Source organism: Electrophorus electricus, chromosome 4 (assembly GCF_041902795.1).
Source record: "Electrophorus electricus isolate QZ-2024a chromosome 4, ASM4190279v1, whole genome shotgun sequence".
NCBI lineage: Eukaryota > Metazoa > Chordata > Actinopteri > Gymnotiformes > Gymnotidae > Electrophorus > Electrophorus electricus.
The window spans coordinates 7,149,209-7,168,044 of record NC_137500.1 but is presented as its reverse complement, the minus strand read 5'-3'; the positions used below and the strand labels follow the sequence as shown (position 1 = coordinate 7,168,044).

General features: G+C 38.8%; 2 protein-coding genes across 5 annotated transcripts; one reads left to right on the top strand and one right to left on the bottom strand.

Moving 5' to 3' along the window:
- Positions 1-2,611: 2,611 nt before the first annotated feature.
- Positions 2,612-9,111, bottom strand: iqub (IQ motif and ubiquitin domain containing). 2 transcript variants are annotated; one of them, XM_027018783.3, is made up of 12 exons: positions 8,576-9,111; positions 8,110-8,244; positions 7,639-7,806; positions 7,323-7,498; positions 7,012-7,167; positions 6,716-6,926; positions 6,380-6,555; positions 6,008-6,178; positions 5,670-5,846; positions 5,066-5,314; positions 4,597-4,782; positions 2,612-3,058 (listed from the first exon to the last, which is right to left on the bottom strand). In XM_027018783.3, exons 1-12 carry the CDS (start codon positions 8,844-8,846, stop codon positions 2,891-2,893), a joined length of 2,244 nt encoding a protein of 747 aa, XP_026874584.2. In that variant the 5' UTR covers positions 8,847-9,111; the 3' UTR covers positions 2,612-2,890. The 2 variants fall into 2 exon arrangements, with proteins under 2 accessions (XP_026874584.2, XP_026874591.2); XM_027018790.3 differs by having other exon boundaries at positions 5,688-5,846.
- A 3,292-nt stretch (positions 9,112-12,403) lies between these two features.
- On the top strand, positions 12,404-17,427 carry asb15a (ankyrin repeat and SOCS box containing 15a). 3 transcript variants are annotated; one of them, XM_081713849.1, is made up of 10 exons: positions 12,404-12,460; positions 14,146-14,250; positions 14,346-14,383; positions 14,538-14,669; positions 14,851-15,009; positions 15,117-15,362; positions 15,490-15,661; positions 15,838-16,375; positions 16,694-16,847; positions 16,987-17,427. In XM_081713849.1, exons 2-10 carry the CDS (start codon positions 14,153-14,155, stop codon positions 17,160-17,162), a joined length of 1,713 nt encoding a protein of 570 aa, XP_081569975.1. In that variant the 5' UTR covers positions 12,404-12,460; positions 14,146-14,152; the 3' UTR covers positions 17,163-17,427. The 3 variants fall into 3 exon arrangements, with proteins under 3 accessions (XP_081569975.1, XP_035379515.2, XP_081569976.1); XM_035523622.2 differs by lacking the exon at positions 12,404-12,460 and having other exon boundaries at positions 14,145-14,250; positions 14,538-14,691; XM_081713850.1 differs by lacking the exons at positions 12,404-12,460; positions 14,346-14,383 and having other exon boundaries at positions 14,187-14,250.
- Positions 17,428-18,836: the final 1,409 nt, after the last annotated feature.

Sequence of the window (18,836 nt, the reverse complement as noted above, 5' to 3'; positions counted from 1 at the left end):
TCTTATGCTAAGTATATCAGTTTTCCAACTGTATTAGAGTATTTCCTTATTGTCTTTGAGGTAGATGATAAGAAGCTTCTATGAAATCTCGCAAGTCCAAAAGTCTGCAGAGAAAACTGCTAATCATCATTACCAACCATTTTTGTAGCACATACAGTTGAAATAATAGTACAATAGTTGCAGGGTGTCTGCAAAGTGCAAATACTATATTTGCCAATACAACTGTTGAGAATGAAGGGCTAAAGTGCAAAAGGTAAGAAGCTTTTATTCTGTGAACAAGCTAAAAAGCTCTAGCATCTACTATTTATTAATCAATTCAAAGAACTAGCAGAAGGAATTAAAACTTCTAAACCTTTTCTAAGAAGCAATGTCATTCACTCTTTTATAACTTAAGAGGTTAAAAGCCCTGACCAAAGAGCACTTTCAGTACTGTTGGTCTCTATACAAATGATATCTCATAAGTGTTTTATATTTTAAAAACTCATTTGATGTTTATGAGTCAGTCGTAGAAGAAAAATGATTCATTTTCACAGGCAAAGCAATAAACAAAGAGCCAATTGACTATGAAATCTAAATGCTGTTATCTGTGAATTTAAGCACATTTAAAAAAAAAAAAAAAGACATTTACTCAAGTTTTTTTCTACTGCCATTCACAGTGCTTAGGTTCAGTAATATAACATTTATGGACAGCTATGCTAGGTGTCATGCCAGTGTCTGTTGGCAACTCTACCTGTCTCAAACTGCTAACCTCTGTCTCAAGTTTGCTCAGATAAGATAATAAAATGTAGACAGTATGAACATAACATTCTCGGCTAATTGCCAGTGTATTTATGTGACTAGTTGAACAGCAGTTAACTGTTTTACAATGTACTTGACTGATGAGATTCAAAACAGCAATTGTGCACTCTGATATTTTATCTTCACTAATTTGTGTCACCTGACACATTTACATGTGTATCTGTCATAGAAATTATGTTTAAGTAATTAATTATTGATATTAATACAATATGAAGAAATTAGAGGGTAAGTCATCTTAGAGATTATGGCTATAGGGCACTGTCAGAAAAAAGTAATCACAGGCACAGTAGAGCCAATACCATGGAAACCAGTGGAACTAGAATTATGAGTGTGCCTTATTTAAAGGGGCAGTGGCTAACAGCAATGGATATTCGAAGCTGACATGTCTTATTTCTTTGTATAAAGGTGCACTACTACTGCAACTTACATAATTTTTCTGAACTCTATATTCAGAAATAAAATCACCATCATTGCTATACTGGTGTGCATCATCAAACTACCAAGATGCATCCGGTTATCTGTTCACAAGAACTTTTTATTTATTAAACATTCCAGGGAATTATATTCAAAATGACACTTTTATTAGCCCAGTCAAACTTAGTACCATTCTAACCAAGATCATAACCATTCTAAGTGGTAGCTTCTGTAGATGTATGAATCAATATCTTTGCTTGAAACAAATGTAATTGCTGTGAAATATTAAACAAATTGTTTCAAACCATCATCCTGAACATATGACAGATTAAATGTTTATTATGCTAAATCCTTAGTGAATAATTTCATTTATTTATTTATATATATATATATATATATATATATATATATATATATATATATATATATATATATATATATATATATATATATATATATATATTTTAAATCAGTTTATGTTTTATATAAAACTAAATAATATATTTGGGTAAACACTCAGAACAAAGCAACTTTATCTACATTGAACCACACTGTAATCTTCCATCCTCAGAAAAAAGAAAATCAAACTATCCTTGAGGCATAGGTGCTATACAGCTAGAATATCATAGGTAGAGTGAACAGGAAAAAAAGTGAAACTTTATTGTAGATGATGTTTTAAGAGTAGATATGAGAGTACATGATGTGATGCAATAGTGATTACCTTTCAAGACTGAAAAGATCAGAGATGTGGAATTCAAGAATTTACCAGCTGTTTGCAATGTTTTGTGAATACCTGTTCAAAACCTTGATCCTGAGCATGTTTACAGAAATAAATATACTAAACTCAGAAGAGAGTCTTTAGGGTGAAAGATTAAGATTCACCCCAAAAACAAAAACAACAGAAAAAACCCCAACTACATCTTAGGATTTTCAGCCCATAGAGAGGAAATTAAACAGATTGCAATTACTCTTTCATACACTATTATTAATAAATCAAGAAACATTTTTCACATGCAGTAAATGAGAAGCAGAAGCAGGTTCTTGACCTTTTTGTCTAATTGCATATTTTAATTATCTCATCTTCCAATTCTAACTGGTATATATTTTGAGTAATTGGTACCTCTTGAACTACTAGATTTTAGGCAACAGTAAATATGTTTTTAATAGATGAAAATGGATTTTGTGTTTACAAAACTGTTTAATAGATATTGCTAGATACTGTGCACACACAGCAGATTCAAGAGGATTTAAAGTGAAAAAAAAAAAGGTTTGTGTGCTTATGAGGGCCTCTTTTTGCTTCATCTGGAATGTACTAAGCATAAGCTAATGATCCTTCTGTCAAGAAAATCAAGTGAAATGTTCTTTTGCATGAGGAAAGATTGAAATGTAGACAGAAAAATGGATCTCAATGGATTTATTTCATGCTAGGGCTACTTTAGAAATCCATTACAAGGTGCTAGAAGAAATTCAAGGACTCACTTCTACTAAACCAGACAAAAACAGACATCAGTGAGTCATTAGTGCAAAAGGTAGCAATTTAAATAATCTGTTTATCTATGTGTATTGCGTTTTCTATAGTTTAAAACGGTTCTAGTGATAGACAAAAAAGAAACAGAACAAGATAGAGTGTTTGAAATGGTGCTGAGCATTTTAGGTTGAGAGTAGTGTCTTGCAGATGTTACTTGGTTGCCGTAGTAATGGGTTTAGTGACCAACATGTTGCTGTGGGCAGCATACTCTGAGTCGACATTATGGAGGTACTCAGCCATAATTGGGATCTGGGAGAAGTACTTCCGGGCCAGAGTGTGTTTGTGCTTGATGTTACGGATTAACACCATGCCATATACCTGCAAAGAAGTGTGGTTATAATATATAAGTGGCAGTTAATTCTGTTTGAAATACACTAAAATATATTGCGTGCTGGCTGTGGAGCTTACCAGACACCACAAAAAAAGGTATTATGTTTCACACGTCACATTTTCCCACTACAGGAACGGTAAAATCCTGAGGCAGGCATGCAGGAGTGAATGGCAGGAAAATGGGGAACATTCTGAGTAATTCTGCTCCTCCCCTCCATGATGCGATTTCATGGAGCACTTTTAACAACCATCTTATCCTGCCATGGTGTTCTGGATAATGTTTCAACACAGCATCTTTTACTTTGTATTATGTTTTTTTTTTTTTTTCCTTTTATGCTGACATTCCAGTACACAGTGAATTTCTGTCTGAGCACAGAAATCACAGTGGGACAATGGAAGTACTCAATTTAGACAAAATTCTGAAGGACTCTGTGCTTTAGCTAACCTTCTGATCTGCTGAAATTGCCAAAAATGCCAACATAACATCATAAATATCGCCACCTGCTGGTTACTAGTGAGCCCTTCTTTAGCTAAGTACAATGTGCATTTCAATAACCCTTCTTTCTTCAAATTCCCATTAATGGGGATATTAATATAATTATGTTGCATGTAAACCTGTCAATATTGTACACATAATGTTAGTGCATATTTCAAACAGATTCATAGATTGACTGCTTAGCTAAATTCATAGGTTGACTGCCATAGTCTGAAAGTAAATGGGTAGTTAATTCCATTTCAGGATGCAGTGGATGAAGCTTTTGAAAGGAAAAAGCTGAAATACACAAACTTGGTGGCTGAGGTGAGAAAATGTGCATGGCAGGTGCATATAAGACTGGTAGAGATAGGCATTAAACCAGTAGAGATAGGTGTTAGGTGATTTGTAGCAAAGCCTGCCAAATTGTTGCTTCGGCCTTAGAGGCCATAAATTAAGAGTAACTGTGAAGGACTTATCGGAAATGTCTGAAAGGCTAGTCAATGGTTGTGGATAAGGAGAGCTCAGACTAGTGGGAGTAATGCACCCTAAAGGTAGAGTGGCTGAGGTTGTCATATTACATACTATATTGTGTAATGTGGTACATCCAGATGAAACTGGTGGAGCAAGCATTATCGGTGCTGACTTTAGTCACGGGGGGCCAGGATGAATTTATTGTGTTGGAGAACGCTTACTGATATAATAGGTAAAATCCATGTGGCACTGGCAACACTGAGCCTGCATTAGCGGTGCCAGTGGGGCTGGGTATGGCCTCAGCCACTGGGAAGGCCGTCATGAATTTTACAGGTTGTGTTTACTAGTGGCTTGGTGCTTAAGAGGTGTGGCTTGGTTTAAAAGTGAGCTTGGAGCGGGATGAGGCTGGGATGCCAGACCTCACTGTTAAGCCTTCTGGAGATGTCATGGGCTTTATTCAACAAAACATAGACAAAAGGAAGTGTCTACCCAATGACCCTGAAAAGAGCTCAAAATATTGTGGTTGCTGGAATGAAGAGAGCAATCAGGGCCGAGATATTAAGATCTGTAAATAACATACCTTCTCTACATTTTCGACTTTGACATGTGCCGCTGCCTCGTCCTTAGTAAGCAGGATGCAGTTCCAGGGGCTCCATTCCAACTGCTTGTCCCAGCGCACCATCAGCAAATCACGGAGGTCATTCCAGGCACTCAACACAGACTGGGCCCTCCATACCACATCAACAAGGTACCGCAAATCCTGATCCTATTGAGGAACACAGTCATACACAGGTCTGGTCAAGTAAGGGCATAGTACTGACCTTCTACTTCATACCAAGTGTCAAAAAACTACACTTCTGCTCTGTGCCAAGTTCCATGAAAGTTGATTCTTGTAGAGTGATTACTTCAAATGACACTTGCTTTTTAGATTTAAGGATAAAGATATACAATAGAGTGCTTTGTTGCAAGGTTGCCATGCAGCAGGTGAAAGTCTTTTTTATGTCTCTTTTTGGCAGGTGCACACACACATACACACATGCCAAAGCTACCTGCAGAAGGTACATGATCTTGGCATCTGGGCTGTATTCTGCCTCGGTCTTGCGCAGCTGTTTAAGGATGGTTTTGTATTGGGAGACATCCTCCCTGCTCCGTGCCTCATTGTCCAGCTCAGAACACCGGCAGCAAAGGACTAACACCCGTGCGTTGGCTGGCAGGGCAAAGTCAGTGGAGGGCAAGTAGCTACTGCAGCTGCGACAGAAGTAGATGTTCTTTCGTGGCTGGGATGGGTCCTGTGGCACCTGTATAACAGGGAACAGGAGAATAAACCACTGGAAAACACTTTTTTCTATGTGTAATGTAGGGTGGGCAAAAAAATTTAACTTAAAGACAACTTATTGCTGTGTCTTGTGACTCTAGTATGAGAACGTTAAATGTCAAGAAAGGGATTCTTTCAGTAAAACTTGAATTTGTTTATAATATTTTTCATTAACCCATTAAAATAATTCAATTCAATTAATATAATATTAAATAATACTGAAAAAAATATATATTTTAATTTGTCAATAACAGTAGCTACAATAAATGGTGTTTATGCCAGGTATTCTTTCTTTCCAGATACTTTGCAAGCTAGAGATGTAACATAGAAGTACAAACCCTTAGCAATTTGGACACCTGAGGGTTGAAAATGGGGGTTTTGATGTACTGAAGAAAGAGCGTGGAGATCCTCTTCCTCAGGCCTTCAAGGTTACTTTCCTTCACACCCCTGGTCAGCAAGTCAGCCTCTCTATTAATCAGCTCCACTATTTGCTGAGTCAGCTTACAGTGATGCTCCTGTTTACACACAGATATGGCCAAAATGAGCCTAGTGCAACAGAACGAGTACAGGAGAGCTACTAAAGTGAGTGGAAGTGGACCAGTGATGAGTCTTTGCGAGCATGAGCAGAGTGAGTCTGCATGATGAGCCTTGTCAAGCATGGGTAGAGACAGGCAACCTTGATGGTGTGTTTGAGGGTGAGCAGCACATCAAGGCGCTCCGCCTGACTAAGGTAGTGCAGGTTGATGCTGCGGTAGAGGTCTCGGAGTTCTTTAGCCCTGATGGTGTATGGTGTGTCCATCTCGGTTATTGTTCCATCAAATGCTTGCCATCTTTTAGGGGCAGCACACTGCCCCAGGGATAAACACATTGGAGGTGTTAGATTATCTCTGTGGCATTTTTAATATATACAGTTATCAGCATACAATGTCGCATTTATGAAGATCAAATGTAAATAACGTATTTGCTAAAGGTGCATATTCTTCAACCTCTATGTTGGGCTGTTTCCGGCCATAGATTAAATATGGCAGGCTTTTAGGGACAGGCAGACCTTGTTGAGGAAAGCTTGCACTGCTTTCTCCTGGTTCCTCTCTCCAGCAGCGATGCGATGACATCCTATAGAAGCAATGAGCTGTGTCTCCTCCTCCAATAGAGCACACAGGGCTGCCTTCCGCTCAGCTCCACACAGAGTAGCATCAATGTGCTCCACCTCTTCCTGCCTCCAGCCTAGAACATAGACAACACAAGTATGAACACACACAAATACACGGAGCACGGCTTCTGCATTCCAAGTTCAATAGACAACACACAAACTAAAAAAATGTACTGTACCATTATGTTTCCTTCAGCTCTCCCTCCACACACACGCACACGCACACACAATTACTTTCTAGTGCATTGTAGAGCAGGGCAAAGTCTTCCTTCTTCTCAGGATTCATTCTCCTGTGGTACTCTGCCCTGATTTGCTCCTCCTTCTCCTCTCTTTTCCTCCTCTCTTCTCTCTCTGCCCAGGTTACACGCAGCTCCTTGTCAAGCCTCAGCTGAGCAGCAATCTGCTTGGCCTGCCAGCGCCTTGTGTAGGTCTGTATCGTTAATACCTGAGAACACACAACTATGAGCGGTCAAAAGCAAGATCATGACTGGCAAAAGAACTGGAGCATAAATATACAGACACACACTTACAGCTTTTAACCGCTTGCTATGGTACTCGTCTGCAGTGATGTAGGTCCCTGGTATGATAAGCTTGTCTTTCATGTTGGACATGTAGCAACCAATCTTAGTCATCTGAGTGCAAGTGTTGATGGTGCACTGTTGAGCCTGGCTCTTCACCTCCACTGTCTATTGAAGAGAGTTTACAGGTTTAGGCAATGATCAGAAAAGGAGCCATGGCTGATGAAAAGAAAATGAGTTTTGCTACACAAATGCTAGTATGTACATTTTAATAATAAACTGCATCATAACTGTTAACATATACATACTTATGCTGCCTATACCTGTGAATCTCTGCTGAAAGTCTCCACACCTCTGTCAGGCCTCCTTCTAGCCATAGTCTGTACTGCAGCATGATGGTACTCAGTTTTAGTGAGCTTGTGGGAATATCCTCCCAGGAAGGCCTTCTTTCGAGTAGCTCTTTCTATCTCAACCACCACATCCTGAAAAGTGTCTTTATCTGAAGGATGGCAGACAGAGAGTGAAAGAGTGTGTGAGTGAAAGAGTGTGAGAGAGAGAACACGAGAGAGAGAAAATCAGTTCATGTTTCCATCAACAAAAAATCACCAAGATACTTGCAGAACTGAAGCCAAAACTGACCTTTCTGTACTCTGACAGTAATGACATCAGGCATGTTGCACTCCTGCTGTGGTTTAACAGGTTTGATGGGGTAATTCTCAGGGTCTAATGAGCTCATCTCAAACTGGACTGTGCCATGTGGCTGCACACCCAAACCCATGAGGGTCTGGTGGTCCTCCACAGCCTTACCTGACAATCAGAACGGAAAAGCTAAATTTTTACTTGTGATATATTCAGTAAAATCACTCACAGATGAGATCCTTTCTTTACTAAAATATTAGGGAAGAAATCAAACTGAAATTTATTTCAAACAAACCAAATTTTGACCACATTAATTTTGAATTGCTATAGTTAGAAATTATTAGGCAAAACAAAAAAAGGTGATTGTGGTGCCAACCTTAGCTGATTGTAATATGTAGTCCTATATTATAGGCACAATGTAAGACCAAATATTTTTTAGCTTTGTCAGTGGCAAATGCTGAAGAATATTACCATTTAGTGTGATTTTAATAACGTCTGAGGGTACTCTCAGCTCACTGGCAAAATGATTCTTCAGATCCTGCGTAGTAAGGCCAATGATAAAGGCCTTGGTCATCATATGTCCCTCTGGCATAAGTAAGATTTTAACTGGAAAAATGTAATATGGAAAAAAAACAAAAACACTGGCTTTTAATTCCCACATAAACAATATTATGAACAGTCTGACAGTTTTTTAACACAGCTTGGTAGGCTACGGTGCATCAAGCACAGTAATTAGTATGTGCCAAGTTATACAAACAGATTTTTTGGTATGATCAAGTAAACGCAATGGAAAACGAAGAATTGTACAATACGAAGAAAAGGTGTTAGATGTAATAAAGCATAGGTAAATATACTTTGGTCAGAAAAATGTAATTCCTGGAACTAAATTGCTATATCACTGTATCTAGCTAGAAGAACCTCGCGAATTCTAGGATACCTGTTACAGTTGAATTTCCAATATCAACTGTTTTTGATGTGATTTCACTTTCATCCCAACTAAATCCGTCTTGACTTAGATTTTGATGTGAGGACTGTATATCCTGAGCTGATGTCAACAACGTAGCGGAAGTACGGACCTCCACGTTTATTGCCTGCTGGGCTCCCATGTACTCATCAGTGCTGTCCTTAAACATAACTTCTTTTGGAGTAACATTTTGTGTCAGGAGCTCGTCTGAGTTTGACACAATCATGCTGTCCACTGTCTCCATAACATTACCCGACTCCGAGGTTTTAGCTCAATCAACTACCGGCTCTGACTCGACTTTGGTTTCAGTATCTAGCTAGCTTAATGTTATAAAGCCTCATATTAGTTATCGTAAATTACCTAGCTAGCTATATGGCTAATTTAGCAAATTAAAAAAATCTTTGTAGCTAGATAAACAACAATAAAATAGTTTGTGAGGAAAGAAATGCAATGCTAGTTACCATGTTAGCTAGCTAGCTACCGTCTCAAGATTAACCGATAAACCTATAGTGTTTGGTCGCTGCTATGGTAACTGCGCCATCACGTGATCCAATTTGCTTCATGTAGGAATTCGCTTACCGTCGAGTTTGAGCCACTCATGTGTAGAGTAATGTGTACACTTTTTGTCAAAAGTTTTGCGACTAGTACAAATGTTAGTTTTCACAAAGTTTGCTGCTTCAGTTTTTATGGTGGCAAGTTGCATCAACGCTAGACTGTGAAGAGTGATCAGATGCAATTAATTGCAAACTCATTGCTTAGCATGAAAATTAACTTACTCACAAAAATGACTGCATTCCAGCCACTGCATTTCAGTCCTGCCACAAAATGGCCTGCTAATATAATTTAATTTATCTTCTCGTTAGCTTTGGAGAAAGTGTTAACGAGGACAAGGCAGCTGATATCACTCTGTCTTGCTAATTAGAAGAGCAGACTGGTTGCTTTAAAAGGGTGGTGGTGCTTGAAGTTTTATTCTGTTAACTATGGTTACATGCAAGGAAAGGCTTGGTGTTAAGAAGGGCAGCAAAGAAGCTATGTCTGTCCAAGAAACATTAAGGATGGACTGATATTCTGCAGGAAGTATAGGGGCTGGACTGCAGAAGACTGGGGTAAAGTTATTTTTCTCTGATGAAGCCCCCTTCAGACTGTTTGGGATGTCTGGAGAAGAAAAGGTGAACACTATCATGAGTCCTGTGTCCTGCCAAGTGAGGCATCCAGAGACCATTTGTGTGGGGTTGTTGCTCAGAACTTTGCCTAAGAACACTGCTATGAATAAGGAAAGGTATCATAACATCCTCCAAGAGCAACTTCTCCCATGATCCAGGAGCAATTTGGTGATGAACAATGCTTTTTACAGCATGGTGGAGCACCATGTCACAAGGCAAAAGCAATAACCAAGTGGTTCAGTGAACAAAACATTGAAATTTTGGGTCCCTGGCCAGGAAACTCCCCAGATCTCAATCCCAGTGAGAACCTATGGTCAATCTTCAAAAAGGGGGTGGACAAACAGTGGTCAACTCCAAATACTGATTAGGTGAGAATTGGTTGCCATTAGTCAAGATTTTTCCCAGAAGCTGATATCCAGCATGCCAAAGTGAATTGCAGAAGTCTTAATGGTGTTGACTTTTTTTTAAAGACTTTTGCTTAAATTGGATTTATTTGTTAATAGAAAGTCAACATATAAGCATTTCATAATTGTACCTCACTCTACCATAAACATCTGACAAAATAAAAAAACAACAACCCAGAGGCAGGAAGCTTTGTGAAAACCAAAATTTGTGTCGGTCTCAACTTTTGGCTACAACTGTATTACTAATAAAGGGTGGAAGAGTATTTATTTTCCCTCTAACAGTAGAGGGAATATAGAAGGTAGAGTTCCTTTAGTAATTGGTTGCAGGTGAAATTTGAAATACCTTTTGTAGGAGAAGCCTGTCTCTCTATTTGACGGGCAAAGACTCCTTAATTTGTGTGGCAATTGGGTGATCTCTCTCACATTTGTGTGGCTTTGCTTTTGTGTTGGAGACATTTGTTTTATGGGCAGTCATTGTGCCTTTGTCTGTTGGGTAAGAACCCTTCATGTTGCATCCTTCTGAGAGCGTGATGAAGCTGTCCTTCTGTGAACTGACTGTCTTGTCCTTCAGCTGAGAGGATTCAAGCCCCTGGCTGTTTTGTCTTTTTGTGTCTTTATGATGTATTCCAGATTGAATACCTTGAACATTTTTACTAATTTGTCACTCTTTCTCTTTATAATTAGCTATGAAGGGTGGGTTGTTGTCCTGTAGTGAGTGACTAGAATCTAGGCCTCTCTTGTTTGTACCAGGGTTGCATGCTGTGGTTGCCATGTGTATGCAATGCGGTTTGTTTTCATTTCACTTGGATTTTTTTGTGGTATTTTGTGAGATTTTAATTGAGGCAGCCAATTTTTACATTTCCCCTGCAAGTGACCGCCTACATAGTAGACTGGTTTTAACTTTGAACGCTTTTTATAATCTTAAGTGTTTGGTGGCTGGCCTAACCAAAAATATTTAATTTTTTTTTAATTCATACTGATTGGGAATGTCATGCAACTCAGACCCATTGTTTAAAATTTGCAGTTTGTTTTTATTTATAAGCTGAAAGAACTTGTTGCTTGATGGTTAGAGTGAACCGCCACTTGGGTGACGCTAACTCTAGAGGTTGCCATATGGTGGCCAAAGTGGTAACCTAGTGAATATCAGTATGTTATAGGCTAGTAGGCTAACTATTACTTCTGAAATAGTTTTCTATTAGAGGTAAGCCCACCCCATGTCTCTAATTAAATTGTGATGCATGACAAATTTTTAAATGTTCTCTGAATGATTAGGCATAAACAGAAGTGAAAATATGAACAATGATGAAATCATGTCATAATCATGGCAGTAAGTGGATAGCTATTTACCATGCCATGCCATGGACTGGACTGACATACTGCAGCTGCTGTTAAAATTCAAAGACCAAGTGAATATATTATAAAATTAGCAGCTTACTGCTTTTGTATGTTGTGCAGGGTATATCTTCCCTTTCTATGTAGACATTAAACCAGCATTAAATACTTATTGTCTTGACATTACTTGTAAAAGTATTTGTAAAAATGTTTACTTTCTGTGGGTATAATACATATGTGACGAAGGCTGAAGGCAGCCACCCTACCTGGGTCTTGAATCCATTTAACCTTTCTAAGTGATGGTCTCTATCATGCCATCCTCCCCTTCAGAGAGTGACAGTCTCCATCACACTACCTTCATCTCCGGGGTGTGTCTACATGTCCATCCACAAACAACTGCCCTTTTCATCAGGGCCACATCCTTGCCCCTCATCAGGGGTCCTCACACTGGGCTACACAGTTGCTATGGTATTATAGAAAATCTCTTCTATTTCAGCACTCCATAAACAATTTTGTCACAGAACAATCTTGTACAATGACTACATTTGATTATATATTGTCTATGGGATAATGACTTCTTTTAAACAAGTGGGCATATAATGGCCTATGTAAGCCCAAAAAAAAAAAACCCCAATAAAAAACCAAAGCAAACTAGTTCATTTTTGACATGGTCATTTTGCCCTCAGTTTGACTTTTAAACAGTGCAATCTGCTGTCTCAGTAATGGCATTTAAAAACATTTCCAGGAATTTCTGTATGCTGTTAGCATTACAAAATGAATGTGCAAGCAAGAAAACCGTGCACTTCAGGCTAATGTCATGTATGGCAGTCCAAATGTGGATGACTTCTGAAAATAGACATGTGCTCAGACGGAGGGGGGGGGCGTTGCTATTCAGACAGGGCACAGCTAAACCAAGCTAGTACAAGACCTGTGATTTTACTGGAAATATATTGCAAAAGGTGAGCTTAGTGCCTGTATTTGTGAGTGAACTGGACCTAAAAGAATTTCCTGGGATTCATATTGGACTATTTTGCATGCTTATAGTGCTTTTAGCATTTTTAATGTTGCTTAGAGCTTTTGAATGTGTATTATTTTGGCCTCAATATTTGTATGTAGTTGTTAATAATATACTGAAACTATGAATTCAGCCCCCTGTAAAGTGATATTACACAAGATAGTAATATCTTGCTCAGTTTGATAAATGTGATATCAGTAAAATCCTAATTTGAGGAAATTGTCCTTATTTAAAGACAGCTGTGTTATTTGAATAACTTTAGAAAATTAACCAAAGCAGATACTTTATTGAAAGCATCCATATTTAATTTACATCCACAATCAATTTCAGCATGTACAAAACATCTCTTCAAATATTTAATCATAAATTTATTTATTACAAAAGCTCTACAAACAGAGAAACAGTTGTGCTCTCCTATGAGCCAGGTCAATACATATTCAGTGTCATTTTACAGTTCAGCAAACTGAAGCTTTGCTATCAGCATGCAGAGGCTGTAGGAACAGCTATTTATAGGAAAGCTATAAATGTAGTTTAGTTAAATGCCTGTACAGTAAGCATTCACAATGAAGATAGGACAATTACATATACTTGCTTAAACAACAACAAAAATAATTTAGTTTTATAGTATCTTATGCCCAAATATGTTGTACAAGCCACAATAGACAAAAGAAAAAAATGTCATCACCATCATCCAAAAATCATTTTTCAATAAGGTCATCCAATGGAGTGAGAAAAAGCATGAAAGTATTAATAGGAAAAAAGGTTGTAAACCTTGACATGAACAGACCATAGGAAATTGTGGTACAATGTTCCAAAGTTTGGGGGACATGACACTAATTAATACTTATTAAAGACCGGTCTGAATTTTGGTACACCTAGGATTCAGAAGAAGAAGGGAGAGTGTGAGAAGGGGATCAGGGATGAAGTTCAGCTGAATAGAGCTATCCTAGGTAGGACTTTATTAGTGACCAGGAGGACTTTAAATTAGATGCACAGTGAAATGGGTAGTATTAAGTATAAGTCTGAGAATATTGTTAATATGGATTTTATGCCAGTAAGTACAATTTCAGTTTGATTGGGATTCAGTTTCAGAAATGTAGAATGCATCAAAAGTTTGATATCCTGAATAAAGATTAAGGTAGGTTTGGCAGTGTTGGAGCAAATATTCTGATGGAAAATGGCAGTGACTAAACATTCAAATAACGAAAGGTCCAATTCCTGTGATATGCCTTGTGGAAAAGTGTCAAAGTCAGGTTTATATTTCCCATGGACAGCAAACAGAAATCTCTTAGTAATATACAATACCCATATTTCAAGAGGCCAGATGGAATGCCTTTATTTGGTCATATATATGCATACACAGGTACAGTACAATGAAATGCTTCTCTTCACATATCCCAGCTTCTTTGTGAAAAGGGATCAGAGGGCAGGGTCAGCCATTGTATAGCACCCCTGGAGCTGAGAGGGTTAAAGGATTTGCTCAAGGGCCCAACAGTGGCTGCATGGCGGAGCCAGGATTTGGACCCATAAACGTCCAATTGATAGCTCAGTATCCTAGCCACTAGGAGGCCAATGCCCATTATGTTCATGCAAAACCTATTTGGCAAAATATTCTCATTCATCCTATAGAATAATAATGGATGCTACAGATGACGTAGATGAAGATGACCAGCTTCTTGCCTATGCTATCCAACTGAGCATTCAGGAGTCTTCCAGCAAGGATTTCCCAACAAGGTACGATTGAAAAAAGAAAGAAAAAACATATTTTTTATTATTGATGTCAGTATATCATTGTTTATAGTTTCCCTTGTTTCATCCTGAAACTTTAGTGTTGAAAATCAAAAGATTTTGGATGCAATCAAAAGAGGTACAATTTAAAGTGAAGCTGTGAACATCAGTTATAAATGTATTGCAAATTGCATGCCTCAAAAGAATGCATGGTTGCATTTTTGTTTGTCATATAAAATAATGTCTGAACAAATAGAACTTATTTTAAAACAATCATTTCTTTTCCTTACTAGGTGACCTGTTTACACTTCAGGAGATGTTGGACTACCCAGCAGCATTTACTGAAGTGGATGCTCAAGGTTGGTGCCCTCTTCACAGGGCATCAGTTCAACAGTCAGTCCAAGTGCTGGAGATGGTCCTATATGGTGAGCAATGTAACAGTGGTAGGTAAGCAGTCATTGGTAAAGCCTGTGATTAATGTCTGCAATAACTATAACCAGGCAGTTCTTCTGTATTCATATTGTAGCTTAGCTTTAGAGACTTGTGGCCTTACAGATGATTCAGGGCATCTTATTTGTAATGGCTAGTCAGTAATTTCTTTGACAGCTTCTTACAGGCTAAGTCTTGATGAAGAAACATCAGATGGGGAGACCCCTTTGACTCTGGCAACTCAAGCAGGACTAGTAGAGATTGTTCGGACATTGCTAGAGCATGGAGCTTCTCCTCACAGAACCAATCGCAAGAATGAGTCTCCCCTACTACTGGGTATTTTTTATTCTGCATTTTGTCAACAGTCAATCATGTTTAAGAAAGTTCCAGAAGGTCTACACCCTTTAAGCAATGTAAGGTCATTTCTGTGTATTCCATTGCAGCTGTAAGGACAGATGCATATGATATTGCATTGGCACTTTTAACACGAGGAGCACTGGTGAACCAGGTTTGCCTAAAGAAGTGGACAGTCATGCATGAAGCTGCTAAAGTGGGCTGCATTGACATCTTGAAGCTTTTACTAGAGCATGGAGGCCAGGTCTCTGAGACCGATCAGTATGGTGTGACTCCAATGGGCATTGCTGCAGAGTATGCCCAGGTAGAAGTGCTCGATATCCTCATTCACAATGGTGAGACTGACAAAACACAAAAGCTTCGCCTATGAACGAACCAATTCACATTCGTCAGGAGAAGTGACAAAATGCTGTATTACAAACTATTATCTAATGGCAGAAATGTTTTCTTTCACATCAATAGGTGGTGATGTAAATGCTCAGGCACCAAATGGGGACAGTGTGCTATATGATGCTGCTGGGTCTGGTAATCCTGACTGTGTTGACCTTCTCCTTCAAAATGGGGCCAATCCAAACATTGCCAATCTCTCCTCACAGCTTCCTATCCACCGAGCATCTTACAAAGGGCACTATTTGTGAGTACTTAAAAGGAAGAGAAGCAATTTTGCTTTGTCAATTTCTGCCACTAAATCCAAATTATTATGTGGATATGAGGAGGTAAAATGTAACAAGGCCTATTAAATAGTAATGATTTTAATAGGAAGGACCATAATCTTCAGATCATAATCAGATGGTTAAACTCTACACCTAGGGCACTGAGGATGCTGATCCCTGTCACTACCAGAAGAGCCCAGCGTCTCTCTGGCCAGAGTCCTGTACACTCTGCTGCAGATGGAGGCCATGTCCAATGCCTTGCACTTCTACTGGACAAAGGTTTTGATGTCAATGCTCTTCTAGAGCAGCATATATCTGAAAACTATGGTGATATGAGGAAGAGCACCTTGTTCTTTGCTGTCTCAAATGGAGATGTGACATGTACTGAGATGCTGCTCAGTGCCGGGGTGAAAACTGACCTGGATCCTCTGAGCTCTCTTCTAGTGGCAGTGAGATCTGGGAGGTACGAGATAGTCAAGCTGCTCCTGGCCAAGCAGGCAGATGTGAACTCCTATTTCACAGTGGTCAGTGATGCACTGTTCCCAACAGCACTGCAGTACTGCCTCAGAGATGAAATGATGATGCGATTGATACTTAACAGTGGCTATGATGCAGAAAAATGCTTCAGCTGTTGTCATGAATCCACATGGAGGAACCATAGTCATCTATCTGACATCCCAAATGAAAAGATTCCTGTGAGTTTATCATAGTTTAATGGACAGTGGCCGCTCAGTGGTTAAAGTAATATACTAGTAATTAGACATTTGCTAGTTCAAGCCAGAGCACTGCCAAGTTGCCACTGTTATGCCCCTGCACAAAGCCCTTAACCATCAATTGCTTGAATTGTACTCAGTTATTTTAAGTTACTTTGGATAAAAGCATCAGCTAAATGCTGTAAATACAAATAGCTTTAGTTAAAGTTTCTTTTGTAGTAGGCTTGTAATTGATATTGGTATGCTTGATATGAAGGATATTTCTTTGCAATTCTGTAATTATTGTCATGTCTTGTGTAGTTTTGTGACTTTATCAGTGTGTCATGGCTGGTGCAGTATGCAGGAAGAGCTGTGCGGGTTCTTCTGGACTATGTCAGCTATGTCCCTCTTTGCATTAAGCTGAAGATGGTTCTGGAAAAGCACAAAGAATGGCCAGAAATTTGTGACATTTTAGGTGAATAACAAAAACCATGTCAGCATCAGTTTGCACCTAGTTTATGATGTGGATGTCATTTAAAAATAATTCACTACCCAGAAGAGCAGAAACAATAGCTGTCCAGTTTGCGTTTTCTTATGTATGTGTACTTCTACAGGAAACCCTCGCTTACTGACGCACATGTGCAGGTTGGTGATCAGGAGACATATGACTCCAAGGAGACTGGGTGACCCAGGCATCTTCAGCTCAGCTCCTTTTCCACCTGGACTTAAGAGCTACCTGATGTATAAGGAATACGATATATATGGCAGGAACATGTATTTGAATGAATGATCATTTTCCCTCAAGGCAACCTAAAACCTAACCTAAAAGAGCAAGCCAGAATAGGTACTGTGTGAAATGTTATGCAAGTTGTCGCTTAAAACAATGCAAGTGTAATTTTACAGTCTTAAAAGTGCAACTTTATGAAAGGACCATGCATTGAAAGCTGGTTTTTGGTGCTATTTCTGAAGATTGACCATAATGACCACTGCATATCATGTATGCAAAGATAATTCAATTGAATCAAATTGTTTTCTGGTTTGGCATGTATTGTAAATAATCATTTCACACATCAAAATTCTCCTGTTTTTCTTGTTTGCATGAGAACACTTGTTTGTTTCAACACCCTACTGTAAGGCATGCTTGTGAGGTGTTTTTGACACTACACAGACCTCCGGTTCAGTCTGTTTTTAACATGGAAGTAGTAATGCCATATCCAATATCTGACCCAAAATCGTTTCGTTTTTTTAAACGAAAAACAATCCGTAGCAAACCTTTGACTCAGAATTATTTTACATTCCACAGTGACTCAGAGCCATTGTCTCAATTGATCTCCAATCAAGACCCATTTTGTATCCCTGACTCAGAGATTATACTAATGTGAATATTTTCCATTTTCTAGTCCATTTTCCACCAGACATTACTTTGGTTAAGATGCTGAAAGTTATGAGATCTTAGAATTAACATCAAGGGCTTTTCAGATTAGCAAAGGTCTGCCATTAATTTAGAATAACATAATTTTCTTCTAGCTTTTAACTTCATCATACAGTGATTTATTTGCAAACAAGATATAAATATTTGATCTAAGATCTAAGAGTTTCCCAGTACTGTAACCAGATAATAATATGTGATATTACATAACAATGCAGTTTAGATTGGTCTTTGGTGGTGTTCACAGGATAAGTTTAAAAGCTTTATTAACTACCAGTTGCTGACCACAAATTAATGGGCTCACAGTGTTTATTAAAACCAATCCCACTCACCCATATCATTACATAAAAGCAGCATCACTGACAGATCTCTTAATCTCCTTTAGCTCAAAGATTAGATTATTTGTTAACTTTCTGGCACAGACACGAAAAATGTATATCCCTGTGCTGGGTCCAGTTCCCCAGCACAACCTCTAAAGAGCTGTTACCCTGCGTTACAAACTCATCTCGGCTCCGGACCATGACAGGGAAAGGAGAGATGGGGAAATGGATATAAGAAAGAAAAATGAAATATTTATTTTGTAGAGGGGTGTGCTTCAGGAGATGACAGTGCCAATATAATAAAGTCCTAGAATGTAAACAGAGAAAAATAACTTACCTAATGAACAAAATAATCTGCCCTAACTCCCTGAACTTAAACAGGATACAAAAAGAGAATTCAAAATAAACTGCATCACCACCTTTGAAGACTCTTCCGCAGATACTGTCTGGTCCCGCCGCCTCTCTGGTATTCACTCTTTTAAACACTCTCCTCACGTCACTCTGAGTGATGATGAGGGGGCGCTGTTCTATGGTGGGTTCTGCGCATGCGCCGTTGGCTGCGCCGATAGCACCAGCGTTGTTAGCGTTAGCGCTGCTAGATGTATCCTCGAAGCGAGCGAGGAACGTGTTTAGCTCGTTCACCAGAGACTCATCCGCACTCATCAGTCCGGAGGGTGGGCTCCTGTAGTCAATGATCGTCCGTAGTCCCTGCCAT